Source organism: Ursus americanus, chromosome 2, assembly GCF_024610735.1.
Source record: "Ursus americanus isolate L20-20 chromosome 2, mUrsAme1.1.p, whole genome shotgun sequence".
Lineage (NCBI taxonomy): Eukaryota > Metazoa > Chordata > Mammalia > Carnivora > Ursidae > Ursus > Ursus americanus.
Window position 1 is genome coordinate 106,995,053 of NC_142128.1, and position 17,029 is coordinate 107,012,081.

The 17,029-nt window shown below is 52.6% G+C and overlaps 1 protein-coding gene and 1 non-coding gene across 11 annotated transcripts; both read left to right on the top strand.

The window, feature by feature from the left end:
* Positions 1–461: 461 nt before the first annotated feature.
* POGK (pogo transposable element derived with KRAB domain) lies at positions 462–15,813 on the top strand. Of its 10 annotated transcripts, none has more exons than XM_045795764.2 (7): positions 647–1,105; positions 1,561–1,776; positions 2,520–2,653; positions 8,174–8,300; positions 9,288–9,386; positions 10,641–12,130; positions 13,936–15,813. In XM_045795764.2, the coding sequence occupies exons 3-6, from the start codon at positions 2,522–2,524 to the stop codon at positions 12,110–12,112; spliced, it is 1,830 nt and encodes a 609-aa protein (XP_045651720.1). In that variant the 5' UTR covers positions 647–1,105; positions 1,561–1,776; positions 2,520–2,521; the 3' UTR covers positions 12,113–12,130; positions 13,936–15,813. The 10 variants fall into 10 exon arrangements, with proteins under 10 accessions (XP_045651703.1, XP_045651708.1, XP_045651739.1 ...); XM_087859805.1 differs by having other exon boundaries at positions 1,567–1,776; XM_045795747.2 differs by lacking the exons at positions 647–1,105; positions 1,561–1,776 and adding an exon at positions 462–637.
* Positions 3,639–3,772, top strand: LOC123792672 (small nucleolar RNA SNORA52). Its single transcript, XR_006779754.1, has one exon. It is a non-coding gene; the product is annotated as a small nucleolar RNA SNORA52 (small nucleolar RNA).
* Positions 15,814–17,029: the final 1,216 nt, after the last annotated feature.

Consider the following 17,029-nt stretch of genomic DNA (forward strand, 5'->3'; position numbering starts at 1 on the left):
AGAACTCGCCCCCACCCCGCTCGTCCGACCGGCCGGGCCCGCAGTCAGCAGGAACCTCTCCCCTACTGGCCCCTCCGAATACGCTTCTACGCACTGACCCCTCTCTCTGCCTGTGGGCTGTCCTTCCCCAGCTCGTGTTTGCTGTGTTCAGCGTTGAGTCCATACCTCTCCCTTAGTGTCATAGTCTTGACGCCTACTTCCTTCCATATTTCTGAATAATCTTCCTTTCCATTTTAACAAGTGCCAGAATATCTTTTTTTTTTTTCTTTAACGACTTCCCCACAAAAACCCAAACCCAGAATCTTTTTCTTGGAAAGAGAAGGGCTTCAGGGCTTGTCTGCTCATTGTCCACGTCCTCTGAACGTTTTGGAGAAGGTCCTTGTACACAGTTACTCCCCCGAGAGATGCCACGCTTGGGCTGTACCAGGTAACCACCACGCCCACCAGGAAGCTCCCTCCCCGCGTAGACGACGTTCCGGACGGAGGCTGCCAGCTTCCCGGAGATGCGGACCCCTCCCCAGCCCCCGACACTCCCTTGCTGGTCTGCTCTTCGTGCCGCGTTCCTCGAGGCTGTGCGCATCCAAGCAGATGCAAACCGCTGGTGAATGCCCACGGGCACCGGGCTCCGCGCGCCCAGGTCACCCCCGTTAAGGCGTAAATGCGGGCTCTTCCTGCCTCCGGCCCGCCGAGGGCGCACGCGGCGCTCGGCAGCTGACGGCCCCCGGGGAGGGGGGATCCGAGAGGGCGGCGGGCCCCGCGGCGCAGGCCGGTCCGGAGGCGCGACGAGGGCCGGGAGCTCGGCGGGAGGGACGTGACGAGCCGGCCTACCGGAAACCGCGCCGGGAGGAGGGTCCGGAGCCGGGGCGGGCGCCGTCCCCCCGCGCCGCCGAGGCCCGCTGACATCAGCCGCGCTCCTCCCCCTCGCCTCCCAACACCCTCAGCTCCCGGCCGGACCCTCCTCCTCCCACCACGTGTCCTCCCCGCTCCCTCCCGAGGGGCCGCGCGCTCGGGAAGCCGGAGAGGCGGCGGGGATGGCGCTGTGACAGCCGGGCCGGAGCCCTCGGCGTCTGCCCCCCGCGGCCCCGGCCCGCGCCCCGGCCGCTCGGTGAGTGCGCGCGGGCGGCGGCCCGGAGGTCCGAGGTGGCGTGGCCCTTCCCGCGGCTCCGGGGCGGCTTGGCGGCGGCGGGGGCGGGGGCGCGAGGCTGCAGCTGCGGCGGCCGCCACCGCCTTTGTTGCGGGCCCGCCCGGGTGGCAGGCGGTGCCGGCTCCCGCCGCCCGGCAGGTGCGCCGGGGCGGGGAGGGAGCCCGGCGGGGGGGAGGGCTGGGCCGCGGGGGCTGGGGGGCGGGGGCGGCGGGAGCGCTCCCGGCGCGGGACCCGGGAGAAAGGGAAATGGGACAAGATGGCTGGAGAAATCCAAGCGCGCCCGGGGGCGCGGCGGCCGCGGGTGGGGCGCGGGGCCGTGGGCGGGTGGGCGGCGGCGGCGGCCCTGGCTGTGGGCACCTCCCCGGGGACACCGTCGCTGCCGGGCGGTGTCACCTCTGCCCCCACCTCTTGCCCAGGAGCAGGCGGGAGAGGCCGCGGCCAAGTTCGGGCCCCAGCTCCAGGGATCTGAAGCCCGTTCCGCTCGCCCCAGACCCGTCGCATTCGCCCGTTCTTTTTGGAAATACCGAAAAAGCACACTGAGAACTCTGGAGGGATCTTTTCTTTGGAAGCCCGGGAGGACGCGGCCCACGAGATGCGCGCTCACACCTAGGAACTGCCCGCGCCCCCGGAGGGTAGGAGCGCGGCCCTTTGTACTGGCCTGCTGCTCGCAGCAGAGTGAGCGCGGCGCAGAGGCAGTGCCCGGCGCGAGTGGGCCCGGCCCGATGCCTGTACCTTCTCGGGTATCCAGGCATACACTTTCACCATGTGTCACCGAGTCTCGGGTTTGGAAAATCCCTTAAGGCAGAACCAGCTCATGGACAGAATCTTTGACTTTGGAAAATCCAGGTGATGGGTATTCTGGGCCTGCCAACCTCCTGATGCTTAACTGGCCTGTAGGGACAACCCAGTTGAGCAAGTGTCCTATCTGTATTCAAACACCTTCCTTGATAGGATGCCAACACCCCTTTCCTGCCACCTATTTCATGTTTGAGTGGCACTGGCTGTGAGAAAGCTCTGTCTTTCGATGCACTCTTTAAAACCTCTTCCAGGAATGTTTACCCACCAGCTCGTTCTGCCCCTGGGTCTCTACAGAACCAGTCTGGTCTCTTCTACAGGTAGCTTTTTAAATATTTGAAGGCAGTCAGGTATGCTATCTGCCTGCAGCCCCTCTTATCATAATTAAATATGTCACCTTCCAGCTTCCTGGTGCTTTTCCTAGATCCCTTCCTCCCCAGGCCTGACTCCACTCCTTCCCTTACTCCAGCCTGAGCAGTGCTGGTGGCTAAGAGGTCTGTGCAAGCTAAGCGACCCCCATCCCAAAGTGTGAAGAGTTCACACCAGCACCTGATTTTTCTGAACTGAATCTTGCTTGCAGAGATGGAGTCCACAGCCTACGCTCTCAATTTGACCCTAAAAGAAGAAGAAGAGGAAGAAGAGATTCAGAGCCGGGAACTGGAGGATGGCCCCACGGATATGCAGAAAGTCCGGATCTGCTCCGAGGGTGGATGGGTAAGTAAGGTGTGGGGTCCACACAGCTATGAGGAGAGAAGTGGGCCTGGGAGCCAGGCCTGCTTTAAGTCTCCTCCTGAGGCAGACATAGGAAGTAAAAATAGCCCAGCCCAGCCCGGTATGTTTGCATTCCTGAGAAAAGTCCTGTGGCTTTAAAAGGCACTATGAAGAATGGAAGAGCTGATTATAGGAACAGTCTCTTCAGCCTTGTAGCATACCATCATTCGGATTGGAAATCCAAGAAGCGGAGAGCTTATCTGTCTGCTGTTCCCCAAGTCCCCTACATCCTGCTTAGTGCAAGGAATGCTGCAGACACCAACTACCAAACCACAGGGTTTGCTGATTATTCTGATGCTTGCGAAGATGGTAAGGAAGACTGTTCAGGACTGTTGAGACAGGTGTCAAGACTGTTGCAGTAGGGGAGAGAGCTGGGGCTCAACACTGAATACAGTGAGATGAGCGGGGATTTCTAGCCAGGGAGCCAGAGTGGAGCGGTCAGTGGACGGAAAGCTACTAAGCGGAGATATCAAGAATAGGGGGATTCTTGCTGAACTGACTTAACAAGATTCTTGCTAAAGGCAGGCGAGGGTGATCAGATGTCAAGGTGTGGGGGAGTCTTTCTAAACTGACTTAGCAGGATTCTTGCTAAGACTGGGCTGGGCGGGCTGAGGACAGGAGGGGAGCCCACATGGTGGCCTGGTGGAGAAGAGGGCTCAAGGAACCTGAGTTTGGGAAGGAGAGGGCCTGCTGCTGGTTGAAGGGACCCATTTTAAATAAGACTTGGGGGCATTGAGCTGATATGAGGCGAGCTTCCAGACTCTTTCGGCTGGTTCTGTGTGAATACCTCTCATGATAGCACACATAGGAGAGCTGTGTTTCCAGCTGGCCTGAATTGAAGGATTGGGGTGGTAGGCAGCAGAGAATATGGAACATATCCAAACAGAAGAGTGTGATAGAGTAAATTTATGACAACGTAAATGCAACGTGGTCCATCCTAATCCCTGCTGGTCCACCTGTGGCCTGCCAGGTTTCACTTGGGGACCAGAGCTCTCTGGAAGCCTCACCCATAGAAGCGAGCAGGGCTTCAGTGGCTTGTGCCAGGGGCATTTCTGGACACTCTGGGGCTGGGCGGGGGGGGATGTAGCTGTAATAGATATTTATTGTTATAATTGTGTATAATTATTCACAGTACATACTGGACATGATGACGTTTGGGCATGAATGGTGAAAATCGTCAACATGCAACAAATTGACATTCCTTTTCTCTGCTTAGTTTTATATGCGAACATTATCAGTATCCATTATATTCTTTGTTTCCAATAGGAGATCTGTATTCATAGAATCCTGCTACTCCCAATATCCAGTCCAGCTCCCCTCCCACACGAGGGAATTGGGGAGCAGAGAAGTTACCTGCTTTGCCCCAAGGATACGCATGTACACTGATATTTGTTCTTAAAATGCCTATTGAATTGGACCCTTAAAGGTAGTGCATTTTGTTGTGTGTATGTTGTACCTCAATAAAGAAAAAAAAGAAAAAGAAAAACAATGCACCACCAGGCTCTGTGTTCGTAGTCTGGCTCTGTAGGCTACACGGCCCTTGTCTTTCTGTGTTCTCTGCCCATCCCAGCCTCCTCCCTGGTCCTGATCCCCCACAGCTGGGGAGACCTTGGAGCACAGGAGTCAGTCCCATCTAGCCTGGAACAAGACCTCAAGGTAGTAGAAACCTTGGGCTTTAAGGCTGAATTGGCCAACCCAGAACATCTAGGTAGCATGGAAAACCTTGAAAAATGGGTATGGCGGAGGTGGATGTTGCACTGTGGCAGGGCAGCGAGAAGAGAGCAAGGCAAAGACCAGGCGTGGCTGGGAAAGAAGGTGGAGGGGGCTGAAGGAGGGGGCTGGCTTCTGGCGCCTCCAGTCAGTCTGCCACCGATCTGCAGTTACTGAGCACGGTGGTGTTCTTAAGACAGGATCCCTGGTCTCCTGGAGTTGCCAGTCTTGTGAGGAAGGGAGGGAAGTGAGCATAATTCAGTGCAGTGGGGGAAGTTCGCTCAGGAGGGCATCTCATTCAGCTGCAGAACTCAAGAGGCTTTCGGCGGAAGGCAGGCACGGACCTGGTCTTGAGCAGTGGGTACGTTGACTCCCAGGCCTGTCCCCTCCTGGGGACATTTGGCAGTATCTGAAGACATTTTTGGCTCTCATGACTTGGGTGGGGGTTGGGGAGTGGGAGATCCTACCAGGCATCTCCTGGGGGGAGGCCAGGGACACTGCTAGAAATCTCCAATGCACAGGACAGCCCCCACAACAAAGAGTTATCTGTCTCAAAATGTCATTAGTGCTGAGGGTGAAAAACCCTGCTTTAGGGTATTCACCTAGGGGAAGAAAAGAAATGAATCTGTTCCTGAGATAGGTATTTTGGTTGTAGAGAATTGTGTTAGGGATCAGAGAACCAAGTTGTATATTAGGACAATATTCCGTAGGAGAATTGGAGTAGAAATAGAGTTTCAAGTAGAGAAAAGGAAAAATGTATCTTGACCTGAGTCTTACTCACGAGTGGCACTGGCCAAGGGACGGGAGGGGGCTTGCGGGCCAGACCCGAGGAAAGCGTATGCAAAAGCACGCGAGAGGGAGGCTTGTGTGCAGGTGGGAGTGCGCCCAGAGCTGAGTGGCCTGCCTGCTGAGAAAGTGTGGGCTTTGGAGCAACTGTGACTGTGGGCCGGTTACGGAGCAGCTCTTCCTCACTCCTAGAAGTAGGGTAGTGATCCCCATGCCTTGCTCTCTTCTCGCTGCCCTGCCGCAGGTAGTGATTCCTCACTCCTAGAAGTAGGGTAGTGATCCCCATGTCCTTGATAACCCAAGGATTCAGCAAGATATCTGTTTCATCGTGTGAGAGGGACTGCCCTGCCCGCTGTGTGGCATCCAGCAGGCACTCCCTCGGGCACCTGGGATCCCTGCCACCTTTGCTGGGTGGCCCTGCCTCTTCATCGGTGAGGCTGTGCTGTGTGTAAGCACCTCCTGGCACCTTGGAGAGGCGCTGGATGCCTGCTTGCCGGGGAGCAAGGCAGTACACAGCTGAAGGGAACAGCACCGATCTGCTGTGTCCTGGATCTTCGGAGGAAAGGGAAGAGGACAGGGATGGAGGGTCCCTACCTGTGAGGCCAAGAAAGGGTGTCTGGGGACTGAACACAGGCTGCCTGACTTCTGAGTTTTGCCCGGGGCTGGCCCTGCTTACCTTCTGCTGTGCTTAGCCAGATTAAAAGCCTCTGTGGAGAAAGGGGAGGCCTGCACCCCAGGGCCTGGCTGAAGGCTTGCTCAGTTCTCACAGAGGGCTGCTGTGAAGAGAATTTCTAAGCCACTGTACTGTGTGTCTGGGGCATAATGTGGGCTTGTTTGAAGATCATCTGTGGCTCACTCCTAAGTACGAGGAGATGAATCTGGCAGCAGCCGGCCTCTAGCCCCCATCTTACAGCTTCAGCGCTCCCGAGATTTTTACCAGGCCTAGGATGTGTTACCTTCATGAGTATCGACAGACCCTCTGAAGTGACATCGCCAGTCCCGTGTCCCATTTTATCAGCCAAGGGAAAAGGACTATAAATAGGTATGGCCTAGATCTGGAATTTCCTAGGGAGAGAAAAGGCCAAAGAGAGAGTTGTTCGCAAGCCTGGGAAGTGGGAAGGGGTGGGGTGGAAAATTCCCGGCTGTCTGGCTTTCCAGATTGATGGAGCCCGAGGAAAACCTAGAGATCCGTCCCTTTTGACCTCCTAGTATTTCACACGTACTTCAAAGAGGAGGCTTGGTTTTGTGACAGACAACATTTAATGATTATTTGAAGCCATTCTAAGTGGAACGAGAGAAGGGAAATTCGGGTAGTGTTTGCTTAAATCGAAAACACATTTTTAAGTGATTACTATCTACAAGAAGTGTCCTAAGCTTAGGGAAATGGACTCACTGTGGGTTTTGCACTCAGTGAGCTTGTGCTTCAGTGGAAGGTAAACCAAAAGAATATTGCGTGGTGGGGATAAGTGCCACCGTAGTGCTGAGCTCAGGGTGCCGCGGGGACGCGTAGGTGGGCACACGACCAGGGTCAGGGCGGGCTTCCCAGGGAACAGGATATCTAGGCTAGGCCTTGGAAGATGGCTGAGTGGGTGGGTGTCAGCCAGGCCAAGAATGGGGAAGACCTCTGAGGCAGTGGGAGGGCCATGTTCAGGGACATGAAAGGTCAAAGTGTGGTTTGCTTGGGGGACCTGCAGACATTCAGTATAGCTGTGCACAGAGGTGGGGGAGAGTGGAGGGCTGGTCACCAGGGAGGCCGCTTTGCTTTATGGGGTCTGGAACCTTGAACCCAGAGAGTGCTAGGTCCAGATCTCAGTGCTGCCATTTATTGGCTGTGTGACTTTGACCAACGACAAGGCCTCTCAGAGCCCATTTCCTCCTTGATTAAATGGGGTTGTTGGAGAAAACAGATGAAGCAGTTGCAGGGCCTTTCCTAGGAAGTGCTGCCGACATGGAGAGTGCTGTAGGAGTGGGGAGGGAGGACGTGGACTTCGGGAATAAGGAGAAACGCCAATGTCCAGATGAGTGATGGCTGGACACCTGAAGAAGCTGCAGACTGCGGAAACTAATTTTCTAAGCTGATGAAAAATGGTCCAGAATCACCCAGGCTCTGGATTCAGCCTTGGGGAATAGCTTTGAAAGCAATAATACGAAGGAACCAGCCTGAACCCCGGTCCAGTGATTTCTTACCACTGAATATGATGAACTTTGGAGTAGGATTTTTAATGACTGAAAGAAGTGACTGGTAAAAAGAAAAGCACATCGTTGAGTAAACAAGAGGAGGTTGGTTTGGGTGGCCTGGCTGCCTGTAGCTGCCAGCGCCCCCTCCCACAGGGGTGGGGGCCGTGGGGGGAGAGGAGAAGAGCTGCCTTCTCTGTCCTTAGGGCTTTCTGCCGAAGGTCTAGGCAGGAAAGCAAACTAGTTTGCTCCAGTATCTCATTACATAAATTGAAGCTCTAATTAGCTCTTCTCTCCTCCTACTCAGCTCTTGTAGATTAGAAAAGGCCAAATGAGGCCCTCTCTCTCACTGGCTTCTCCCTGAGTCAAACACTAGGGCCAGTGCCCCTGGAAAGGGAGAACAGTGCCCAGGAACCCGCCCCCGTCCTGGGCCGGGGATCTGCGACTCGGGAAGGCAGGGGATGGCGGGGCGTTGTATTGGTGGGGGGTGGTCTCGGTGTTACCTTGGGTGCTGTTGCTCCTGGCTCTGCAGTGGGGGCCGAGCGGTGTGTGTCCCAGCCTGATGATCTGGTGATCAGTGCTGGGGAGTTTCTCTTCTCCAGGTGCTGCTCTCCTTACCTGTGAGCCGAGGCAGTAGTAGACTCTCAGCGGGCCGGGCGAGACCTGGGCTGTGCGCCCGTTTTGCCTCTAGTACCCTAGTCAGTGTGGCCCCTCCCCTGTGAAACGAAGGTGTGTGAGTCGGTGTCTGCATGTGCCTGTTAGTCGTTGAGAAAGGCCTGTTCCCTGTTTCAGGTGCCCGCCCTATTCGATGAGGTGGCCATATATTTTTCCGATGAGGAGTGGGAAGTGTTGACGGAGCAACAAAAGGCCCTCTACCGGGAAGTCATGAGGATGAATTATGAAACTGTCCTGTCCCTGGGTAAAGCTTTGTTTTCCTTCGTCTCCTGGAAGCTCTGAGCCCAGAGAGTTGTTTCCATGTCTCTTCTCGGTGTGTCCAACATCCCTTTCTCCTGAACTTGGACTCTGTCCCCTCAATGCCTGTGCCCACTTAATTTCCTGTTTTCGATGTAGGCAGGATATAAATATTGTGTCCTTTTACTTGGCAACTCATGCCAGCTCTCCGAACTATCCTTATTCAACCCGGGCATTCACATAAAAAACATCATACCCATGTGGCACCTGGGTGGCTCAGTCGGTTAAGCGTCCGACTCTTGATTTCTGCTCAGGTCATGATCTCAGGGTCGTGAGATCGAGCCCCAAGTCAGGCTCTGTGCTCAGTGTGGTATCTGCTTAGAACTTTCTCTTTCTCTCCCTGCCCCTCTGCCGCTATGCACCACATGCCCGTGCGCTCTCTCTCTCAATCTCTCTCTAAAATAAATCTTAAAAAAAAAAAAAGACATAACCTAATAAATGTCAACACAGGTCTGAGCCTGTGTTTCCTGTGTTCCTTAGGAGGGAAGGCAGGCCTCATTGTTACCCTGTCAAGCCTCAGACACTTGGAAACATACCCCCAAAGAATGCTTTCTCCCCTCCCAGCATCGATAATCCGAGTAATTAGAATGTCACCAGTTGGAGGCATTTCCTAGTTTGCTCATACTTGTATCAGAATGTTCAGCAGATCAGTCAGTCCGTCCAGCCACTTCCCTACTAAATGCAGTTCTTTTTGTTGTTGTTGCTAGTACCAGCCCTCATTAGCAAAGATCCATGAATTCCCTTGGACAGACTTATTGCCTGTCATATTTCTTCTCTAAGTACCCCTGAGCCCCTTCCCCCATCTTTCGTGTATCTCCACATTGAGAATAGCTGTGCATGGGAGGGTATGCCTTGACTATGACGACGTACTTACTTTGGCAGTGCTCTAAGACAGTAACACACGGCTGTTACCTGTTTTATTTCCTATAAACAGAATTCCCATTCCCTAAGCCAGACGTGATCAGTCGGTTGGAAGGGGACGAGGAGTCTCAGAATTCTGACGAATGGCAGCTCCGAGGAGGAACCTTTGCAGGTAGTTAAACCATGCCAGCACCCACCCAGTGGAGCACCGTGAAGCTGGGTTTTAAGTTTCCATATACATCGTGTGGGGTATTTATGAGGCAGAAAGATGTGGGCTTTGGAGTTTCAGAATCTTTCCAGTGCTGTGTGACCTTAGGCCACTTCATTCACCTCTCTGAGCCTCCATTTCTTCCCCTGACAGCTGTGGGTAATACATCTCAATGTGCAATCTTGTATGTGTATGAAGCACATTGAAGCTTATATGGCTTTTGGTCCAGTGCAGATCCTGGGTGAAGGAGGCCACCTCAGTAGTGCAAGCGTGTACCTCTGAAAACCAAGGAAAATGATGTGACGAAGCATGTGGCCAGGGTTATTTTCCCTGGTTTCTTGTCCATTTCATCTTGGATAGAAAAAGCAAGAGCAGATGTAGTAGGTGTGTGAGCAATTATGTCTGAGAAGCACACGGTCCTTCATCAAGCATCATGGTTAGGAGGGTAACGGTTGGATAAATACAGGTGTCAAGCAGCCAGTGGTTTTACTCACCTTCTCTCTATAGCTAAGAGTTTAAAATGCCGTATTGCATTGATTCTAAGACATTTTCCCGGCACCTTGTTCACATCTCCGAAATTAAGAACGCCTTTTAGAATTAATGGCATTTTGTTCTTTTTTAATGGTGTGTCTTGCCACTGATGGCATCTTAGTTTTGGTGAGAAAGGATAATTTCTCCAAGTACGATTCCGTTTCTGTGACCACCTTTTAAATATACCTATACACTGAAACCCAGTTCTGACACTGGCATGAAGGAACTCGTTTTCTGCCTTACAGGCTTCACGGTGCTAAGTATGGTTTGGCTATGGATTTTCTTGGTTTAAGGGATGTGATTTGGGCCATGATGCATCTAAATTCTGTACTATTATATGGTCGTATGGGTTATATTTGGTTTTTCACCCACATAAAAGTATTTTGACCCAAACATGGCGCAGAACAACTGTGCGATCCAGGTCTGGTGTGCACACTCTAGCTCCTACCTTTGACGTGCTACTGCGCTTCTGTAGCTTTCCGTGCAAAGCGGGGGTCGGGATGCGCAGGTAACGTGGGAATTCGATGCGGTGAGCCACAGCACTTGGCGCAAGGTGAGGACTTAGGAAACGCATTCTGTTACTAAAGTTAGTGCTTCGGGTGAACCTCGGATTAAGACACCCTCAGCGTTTTGACCCCGAATCATTCTCCGCACTGTCACGTTTGCCTGTCCGTGTTTCTGTCCCAGAACAGGAAGAGTGCGACGTGAAGCCCCCGGACTGGGCGGGGCCCGTGGGCGCCGCGCCGCCGTTCCCGCCACCGCAGCCCCTGGACGGCTTCGGCCTGCGCCTGCCGCGGGAGCTCGCCGAGCTGCCCGAGTGGGGTGAGGGCTACCCCTTCTACATGGCCGTGGGCTTCCCGGGCTACGAGCTGTCGGCCGACGACCTGGCCGGCAAGTTCCAGTTCAGCAGGGGCATGCGGCGCAGCTACGACGCGGGCTTCAAGCTGATGGTGGTGGAGTACGCCGAGAGCACCAACAACTGCCAGGCCGCCAAGCAGTTCGGGGTGCTGGAGAAGAACGTCCGAGACTGGCGCAAGGTGAAGCCGCAGCTGCAGAACGCGCACGCCATGCGCCGGGCCTTCCGCGGCCCCAAGAACGGGCGCTTCGCCCTGGTGGACCAGCGCGTGGCCGAGTACGTGCGCTACATGCAGGCCAAAGGGGACCCGATCACCAGGGAGGCCATGCAGCTGAAGGCGCTGGAGATCGCGCAGGAGATGAACATCCCGGAGAAGGGCTTCAAGGCCAGCTTGGGCTGGTGCCGCCGGATGATGCGCAGGTACGACCTGTCGCTGCGGCACAAGGTGCCGGTGCCGCAGCAGCTGCCCGAGGACCTGACCGAGAAGCTGGTCACCTACCAGCGCAGCGTGCTGGCCCTGCGCCGGGCGCACGACTACCAGGTGGCGCAGATGGGCAACGCCGACGAGACGCCCATCTGCCTGGAGGTGCCGTCGCGCGTGACCGTGGACAACCAGGGTGAGAAGCCGGTGTTGGTCAAGACGCCGGGCAGGGAGAAGCTGAAGATCACGGCCATGCTGGGCGTGCTGGCGGACGGGCGGAAGCTGCCGCCCTACATCATCCTGAGGGGCACGTACATCCCGCCCGGCAAGTTCCCCAGCGGCATGGAGATCCGCTGCCACCGCTACGGCTGGATGACGGAGGACCTGATGCAGGACTGGCTGGAGGTGGTGTGGCGGCGGCGGACGGGCGCGGCGCCCAAGCAGCGCGGCATGCTGATCCTGAACGGCTTCCGCGGCCACGCCACGGACTCGGTGAAGAGCTCCATGGAGAGCATGGACACCGACATGGTCATCATCCCCGGGGGCCTCACCTCGCAGCTGCAGGTGCTGGACGTGGTGGTCTACAAGCCGCTCAACGACAGCGTCCGCGCGCAGTACTCCAACTGGCTTCTGGCCGGGAACCTGGCCCTGAGCCCCACCGGCAACGCCAAGAAGCCGCCCCTGGGCCTCTTCCTGGAGTGGGTCATGGTCGCCTGGAACAGCATCTCCAGCGAGTCCATCGTCCAGGGCTTCAAGAAGTGCCACATCTCCAGCAATCTGGAAGACGAGGATGACGTCCTGTGGGAGATTGAGAGCGAGCTCCCGGGAGGAGGGGAAGCGCCCAGAGAATGCGATGCGGACCCTGCGGCGGAGGCCAACTGACCGCTGAGGGCAGCCGAGGTAACCGGGCGGGCTGAGCGCGCGCTCCGCGCCTTCCCCGACTGCGCTGTTAGCGTCGCGCAGACGCCCTTGCTCTGGCCCTTCTTTTCCTCTGTCCCGAGAGCTCTCGAGCCTGTGGGGCAGGGCCACGGGTGACGGCCGTCAGCGCCTCCTTTATGGCAATCTTGTGTTGCCGGGCTTATTTGTGGGGGTTTTGCTCTGAGGCCTGGACCTGGGAGCACTTGCGTAGTACGTAAAATGAACCAGAACATTCAGTCTGAGAGCCGTCGTGCTCAAAGTCTGTGGGCCTGAAATAGCATCGTCTGACATTGCTCACTTCAACAGAAAGGGCGGCCCCAAAGCCAGCGTTTGTTCATGTTGAACACTTAGGGCCAGAGTGTGTATCTGATGCACCTGGAGCGTTCTGCTCCCTTTCGCGGGCCTGTAGGGCCGCCCGCAGGGGGACACTGTGATGGAGGGACAGCGCCCTGTGCTGTGGGCCTCAGCTCCCAGTCCTTGAGTGAGGTCCGCAGAGGCCCACTGGCGCATGAAAACAGTAGCCGAGGCTTGCTTTTCCCAAGGAATTGTCAAGTGTTTTAAAACATCATCTGAGTCTCATGACCTTCCCATGGATGGAGCGAGCAGTTGCAAAAAGTTCTTGTAATCCACTGATGTCTGAAGGGAGCTATTTCTAAATCGAATCTTTGCACCAAAAAAAGAAAAGAAAACAGGGCACATTTCTAGGACTACAGTGAATAAAGTCCAAGGACTAGGACAGTGGGCCTGGAATTTTCAGAGTTGAATGTGGAAGGGAAGCAGCTTTAAGAGGAAGTGGGGAGTGGGGACTAACAACACTAGTGGAGGCGAGCCTGCACGCCCCTCCCCCCCATACAAACACACCTTGACATGGGAGAACAGCAAACCAGGTACAGTGGGGGAGCGTGCGGAAAGAACAAACAATTCATTTTACCCTCTTGCTCTCGTTTCCCTAATTGTGGACTAATTTGTTTCCCTAGACACAGGGTTTAGTATGAAAGGTCATTCCTTCTTTTACAGAGGACCTAGAACTACCTTGACGTCTCTTCCTTCTGTAGCGTGGAACTGCATGGTTCCATCCTGCTTGCTTTTTCTCCAGAGGAAATGCTAACTGAAATCTTTGATCCCACTCCTTACTGTCTGAGAGCAAGAGTGACTTGTCTCCTTCCCTGCCCGCAAATCAGTGTCCTCACACTCCTGAACTCCAGTGTAATTCTGAGACCCCTTGATGACAGTGGAGCCGAGGAGGGGTTCCTCCTGTTATGTTCAAGTTACCAAAACTGCTTCCCCCCCAATGCCCCCTACCCTGTCCCTCCATGAATTCAGCCTCACTTTTCTGCTGATCATTATACTGTCTCCATTGGATATCAAACTTTGCATTATAGTGAGTTTTTAATTCTTTTCTCATTTTACCTTTTTCTTCCCTCCCCTCTCCTTGTTACATATTTTTGTGCATTTTTTATTTTCTAAACTCTTTGCTACCAGAAGAGGAAAGGGAAAAGGCTAGGCTGCAGCTGTGAAGGTAGGCATTTACGTCTGGTATCAACCATGACCTTCTGCTCACTGTGAACACCAGTTCTCTATACAGCTGCCCTTGTGTGAACTGAAAAAGTGATAGAAGTAGTTAGGCATTCTCAGTAGACAGGAGATTTAGGAGGGGACAGCTGGGCATAAAATGGCCTCTCCTCATCTATTTGGAAATCGGACTAATGGAATAATTGTTTGTTAAGATGTATACGATTTCTAAAATCCAAGGGCTAATTCACACTTAGGTTCTCTCTGTTTTCCAGCAAATGGAACTTTTTGAAACAGGTGAGGACGAAAGTCCTCCAGAAGATTCCTCGAAGTGTGGCTGCACAGGGAGCAGCAGAAGGCCACAGGGCTCGCAGCAAGCTCGTGTCTGGACAGCAGCCTGTGCAGCCCATCCTGCGATGTAGCCCCACCCCGCCCCACATGCACAAAGTGTCAGAAAAGGTGTCTGGGACCCTTGATTTCAGCAGAGACATGATTAGGGAAGAAACGGCTTCTGCCCCATTTTTTTGTTTTAAGAGATTAATCCATGTGTCCATCAAAAACACCCTGTAAATACGAATGAACAAAGGTATTTCCTGGAGAAGAGACCATTTGTTCAACACCAACAAGAGACTCAGATGGGCCCACCTCCACTGGTGTCCTTTCTGTGGAGCACACCTCAAGTAAATGTTTTCTTCTGCCTTTAAAAATGCCTCCAGGAGTAGAATGTGCACCCACACAGGTCAAGACTGCACAGAAGGCTTTGCGGCAGCAAGCCCTTTACGTACACCTGCTACTTACGTATTTGCTCTTTGGGAAAAATGGGATACTAATGGTAACAAAATTCAGATATGCTGGCCTGGTGCCAGCAGATGGCTTTTCTACAGACAAACTTGGTTACAGGAAGATACAGGTTAAAATAAACTGTGCCGTTTTATTTATCTTCCCAGTCTGGTTGGCAGCTAGAATTTTTAAGGATCTTCTTTAATGGCTGTATTTGTCATTATACTTAATGATAGGGCAGCATTTAGTACATGAGCTCTTCTGTTTCTCAGGCTGCCTGCAGAAGAAGTCACCAAAATTATCTGCTGTCTACACGGTACAAGGCTCATTGACTCATCTGATACTTGTTTTGTTGATTTCTTTAATATTTTCATCACAGGGGTATGAGAGGACATGGGCCTTTAGCCACAGCTGTTTCAAGACTTCTAATCTCCTTCTACCCTGCAGGAATAGATGGGAGGCCTTTGACTTTTTACATTATAGTAATTTGCATTCCCACATAAGTTGTTACGAAAACATTCCTTCCAAGCTATCCGTGCTACAAAAACTATGCCAGACCTTACAGACAAAGCCATTGCTAGAAATGTCATTCCAATGTCAGATCTGAGTAACAGACTACCGTAACCACTTTTCCTCCCTGTAAACTCAGCTCATTTATATATTACACTGTTCTTGGCATCTTGAAACACCTATTTCTACTCAGGTACTCATTTTCCGATTAGTGATTCACCTTTCTCATATTTTTAAAACCAGTTTTCCTCCAAGGGCAGGAGGGGACATTTCACTTAGTTTCTGGTATCTGAATAACTTTCAGTATTTGAATGGTTTCCCTATTTGCTTTCACCTGTACTGAATTCTTTGTTATCTCAAATGGCATCCAAATCCAGCTACTTTTCATTCCGGAAGTTTCCATCCCCTCCACTTCGATTTAATTTATCCTCCACTGTCCTGGTTCCTGGCCCTTCCTCTTTATGTCCTGTTTTACTTGTTTTGGGAGCTTCCGTGATTTTATAAGACCTAATTTTGGGTTCCTGCATTGGAGCCATAGTTTTCTTACAGTGAAGAGTAGAAAATGGGTTCAACTCCTATTTCATTCCACCAACACCTTTTTGAGTCTCATCATCAGCTGACAGATGATGCCTTACAGGTTGCATAGCACTGGAACTTTCCTAGAGTAATGGCTCTACTGTCAGGGTTTTTCTGGGCTCATTCTTCCACTGACTTAATTATGATCTATGCTTAACAGAGTCCCAGTACACCTATGTTGCAGAACGGCTGTTACCCTAGAATTACTATAGCACATACTGAGACATAGTTGTACTCCCCAGTAGATAGAAATTGACCCCAACAATAAACTTTGATAATAAAGACAATAGGCTATGGTGGTTTTGTTATTTACCTGCTAGCATTGGGAAAGGTCACACTTCAAACTATCATTTATGCTTTATTCTCCATTCAGTTTGGGGGGGGGGGGTTGTGTGTATGTATGTAATACCCTTGAATCAAAAAAGCGTCTGTTCATGGGATGGCAGTATAAACATCGGTGTCTAAAGACAAAGGAAAGAAAAATGGTACATGTGGCTTTAAACTGAACCAAAAGTCCAGGGCTGGGGTGCTAGGGAAAGGCCTGGCATGTATAGCTTTTTTCTTTCTTTCTTTTAAAGAGTTTATTTATTTGAGAGAGAGAGAGACACAGGCAGAGGGAGAAGCAGACTCTCCGCTGAGCAGGGAGCCTGATGCGGGGCTCGATCCCAGGACTGAGATCAAGACCTGACCAAAGGCAGACGCTTCACTGACTAAGCCACCCAGGTACCCCGTGAATAGCTTTTTTCCTCAGTCATGTTTCAGATGTTCTCGGGACGGTACATATCACATGAAGGAAATACATCGAGGGGTATTAATTTTAAATGAGTGAAGGCATGCTAGCAAGTTGAACAGAGAAGAAAACTTAGTATCCTGTTTTCATAAATTTCTTTAAAAATGAAAGCATGAAGAACCTACATGCCCTTTCATGGTGTGCTTTTAGCCAAATTAATCCTGACAATTTACCATGCCCATAGATTCAATTAAATAAGTAGTAGTCTACTATCCAAGAATAATCCAGACACTTTCCCTTTTTTAAAGCCACCAGAATCAAGTGCTGAGCCAATCTGTCGGCCACAGCACGTAAGTCTGACTCCTAAAACCCAGCGTCCTTACCCTTTTTCTACATCCTGGAGGCATTTCGGCAAGAGCCAAAAATAAGATGGAACGCAGACATTTATCTAATGGTCAAAGAGTAACCCTTCAGAAGTTAATTGTGTAGTCCAATCAGAGACATCCGGATGGCTTCAGGGGATGGCGGGGGTGGCGTGGTGTCTGAGGAACGCGTGTTGGTTAATCACAGCAGGGGTGATCGGAGCGCTGAGAACGTGTGCTAACAAGCCGGCACTCTGGGTACCTGGTATAAGGTAAGGTGGGCCTTAGCAAACCCGGTCTTAACAGTGATACACCTGTAGCTAGAAGACAGTTGCACTCCAGGAAAACTAAGCTTTATTCTAAGTCCGAAATGATCTGGTTTCTAACAGCTTTTTCCTCATTGGGAGAGTT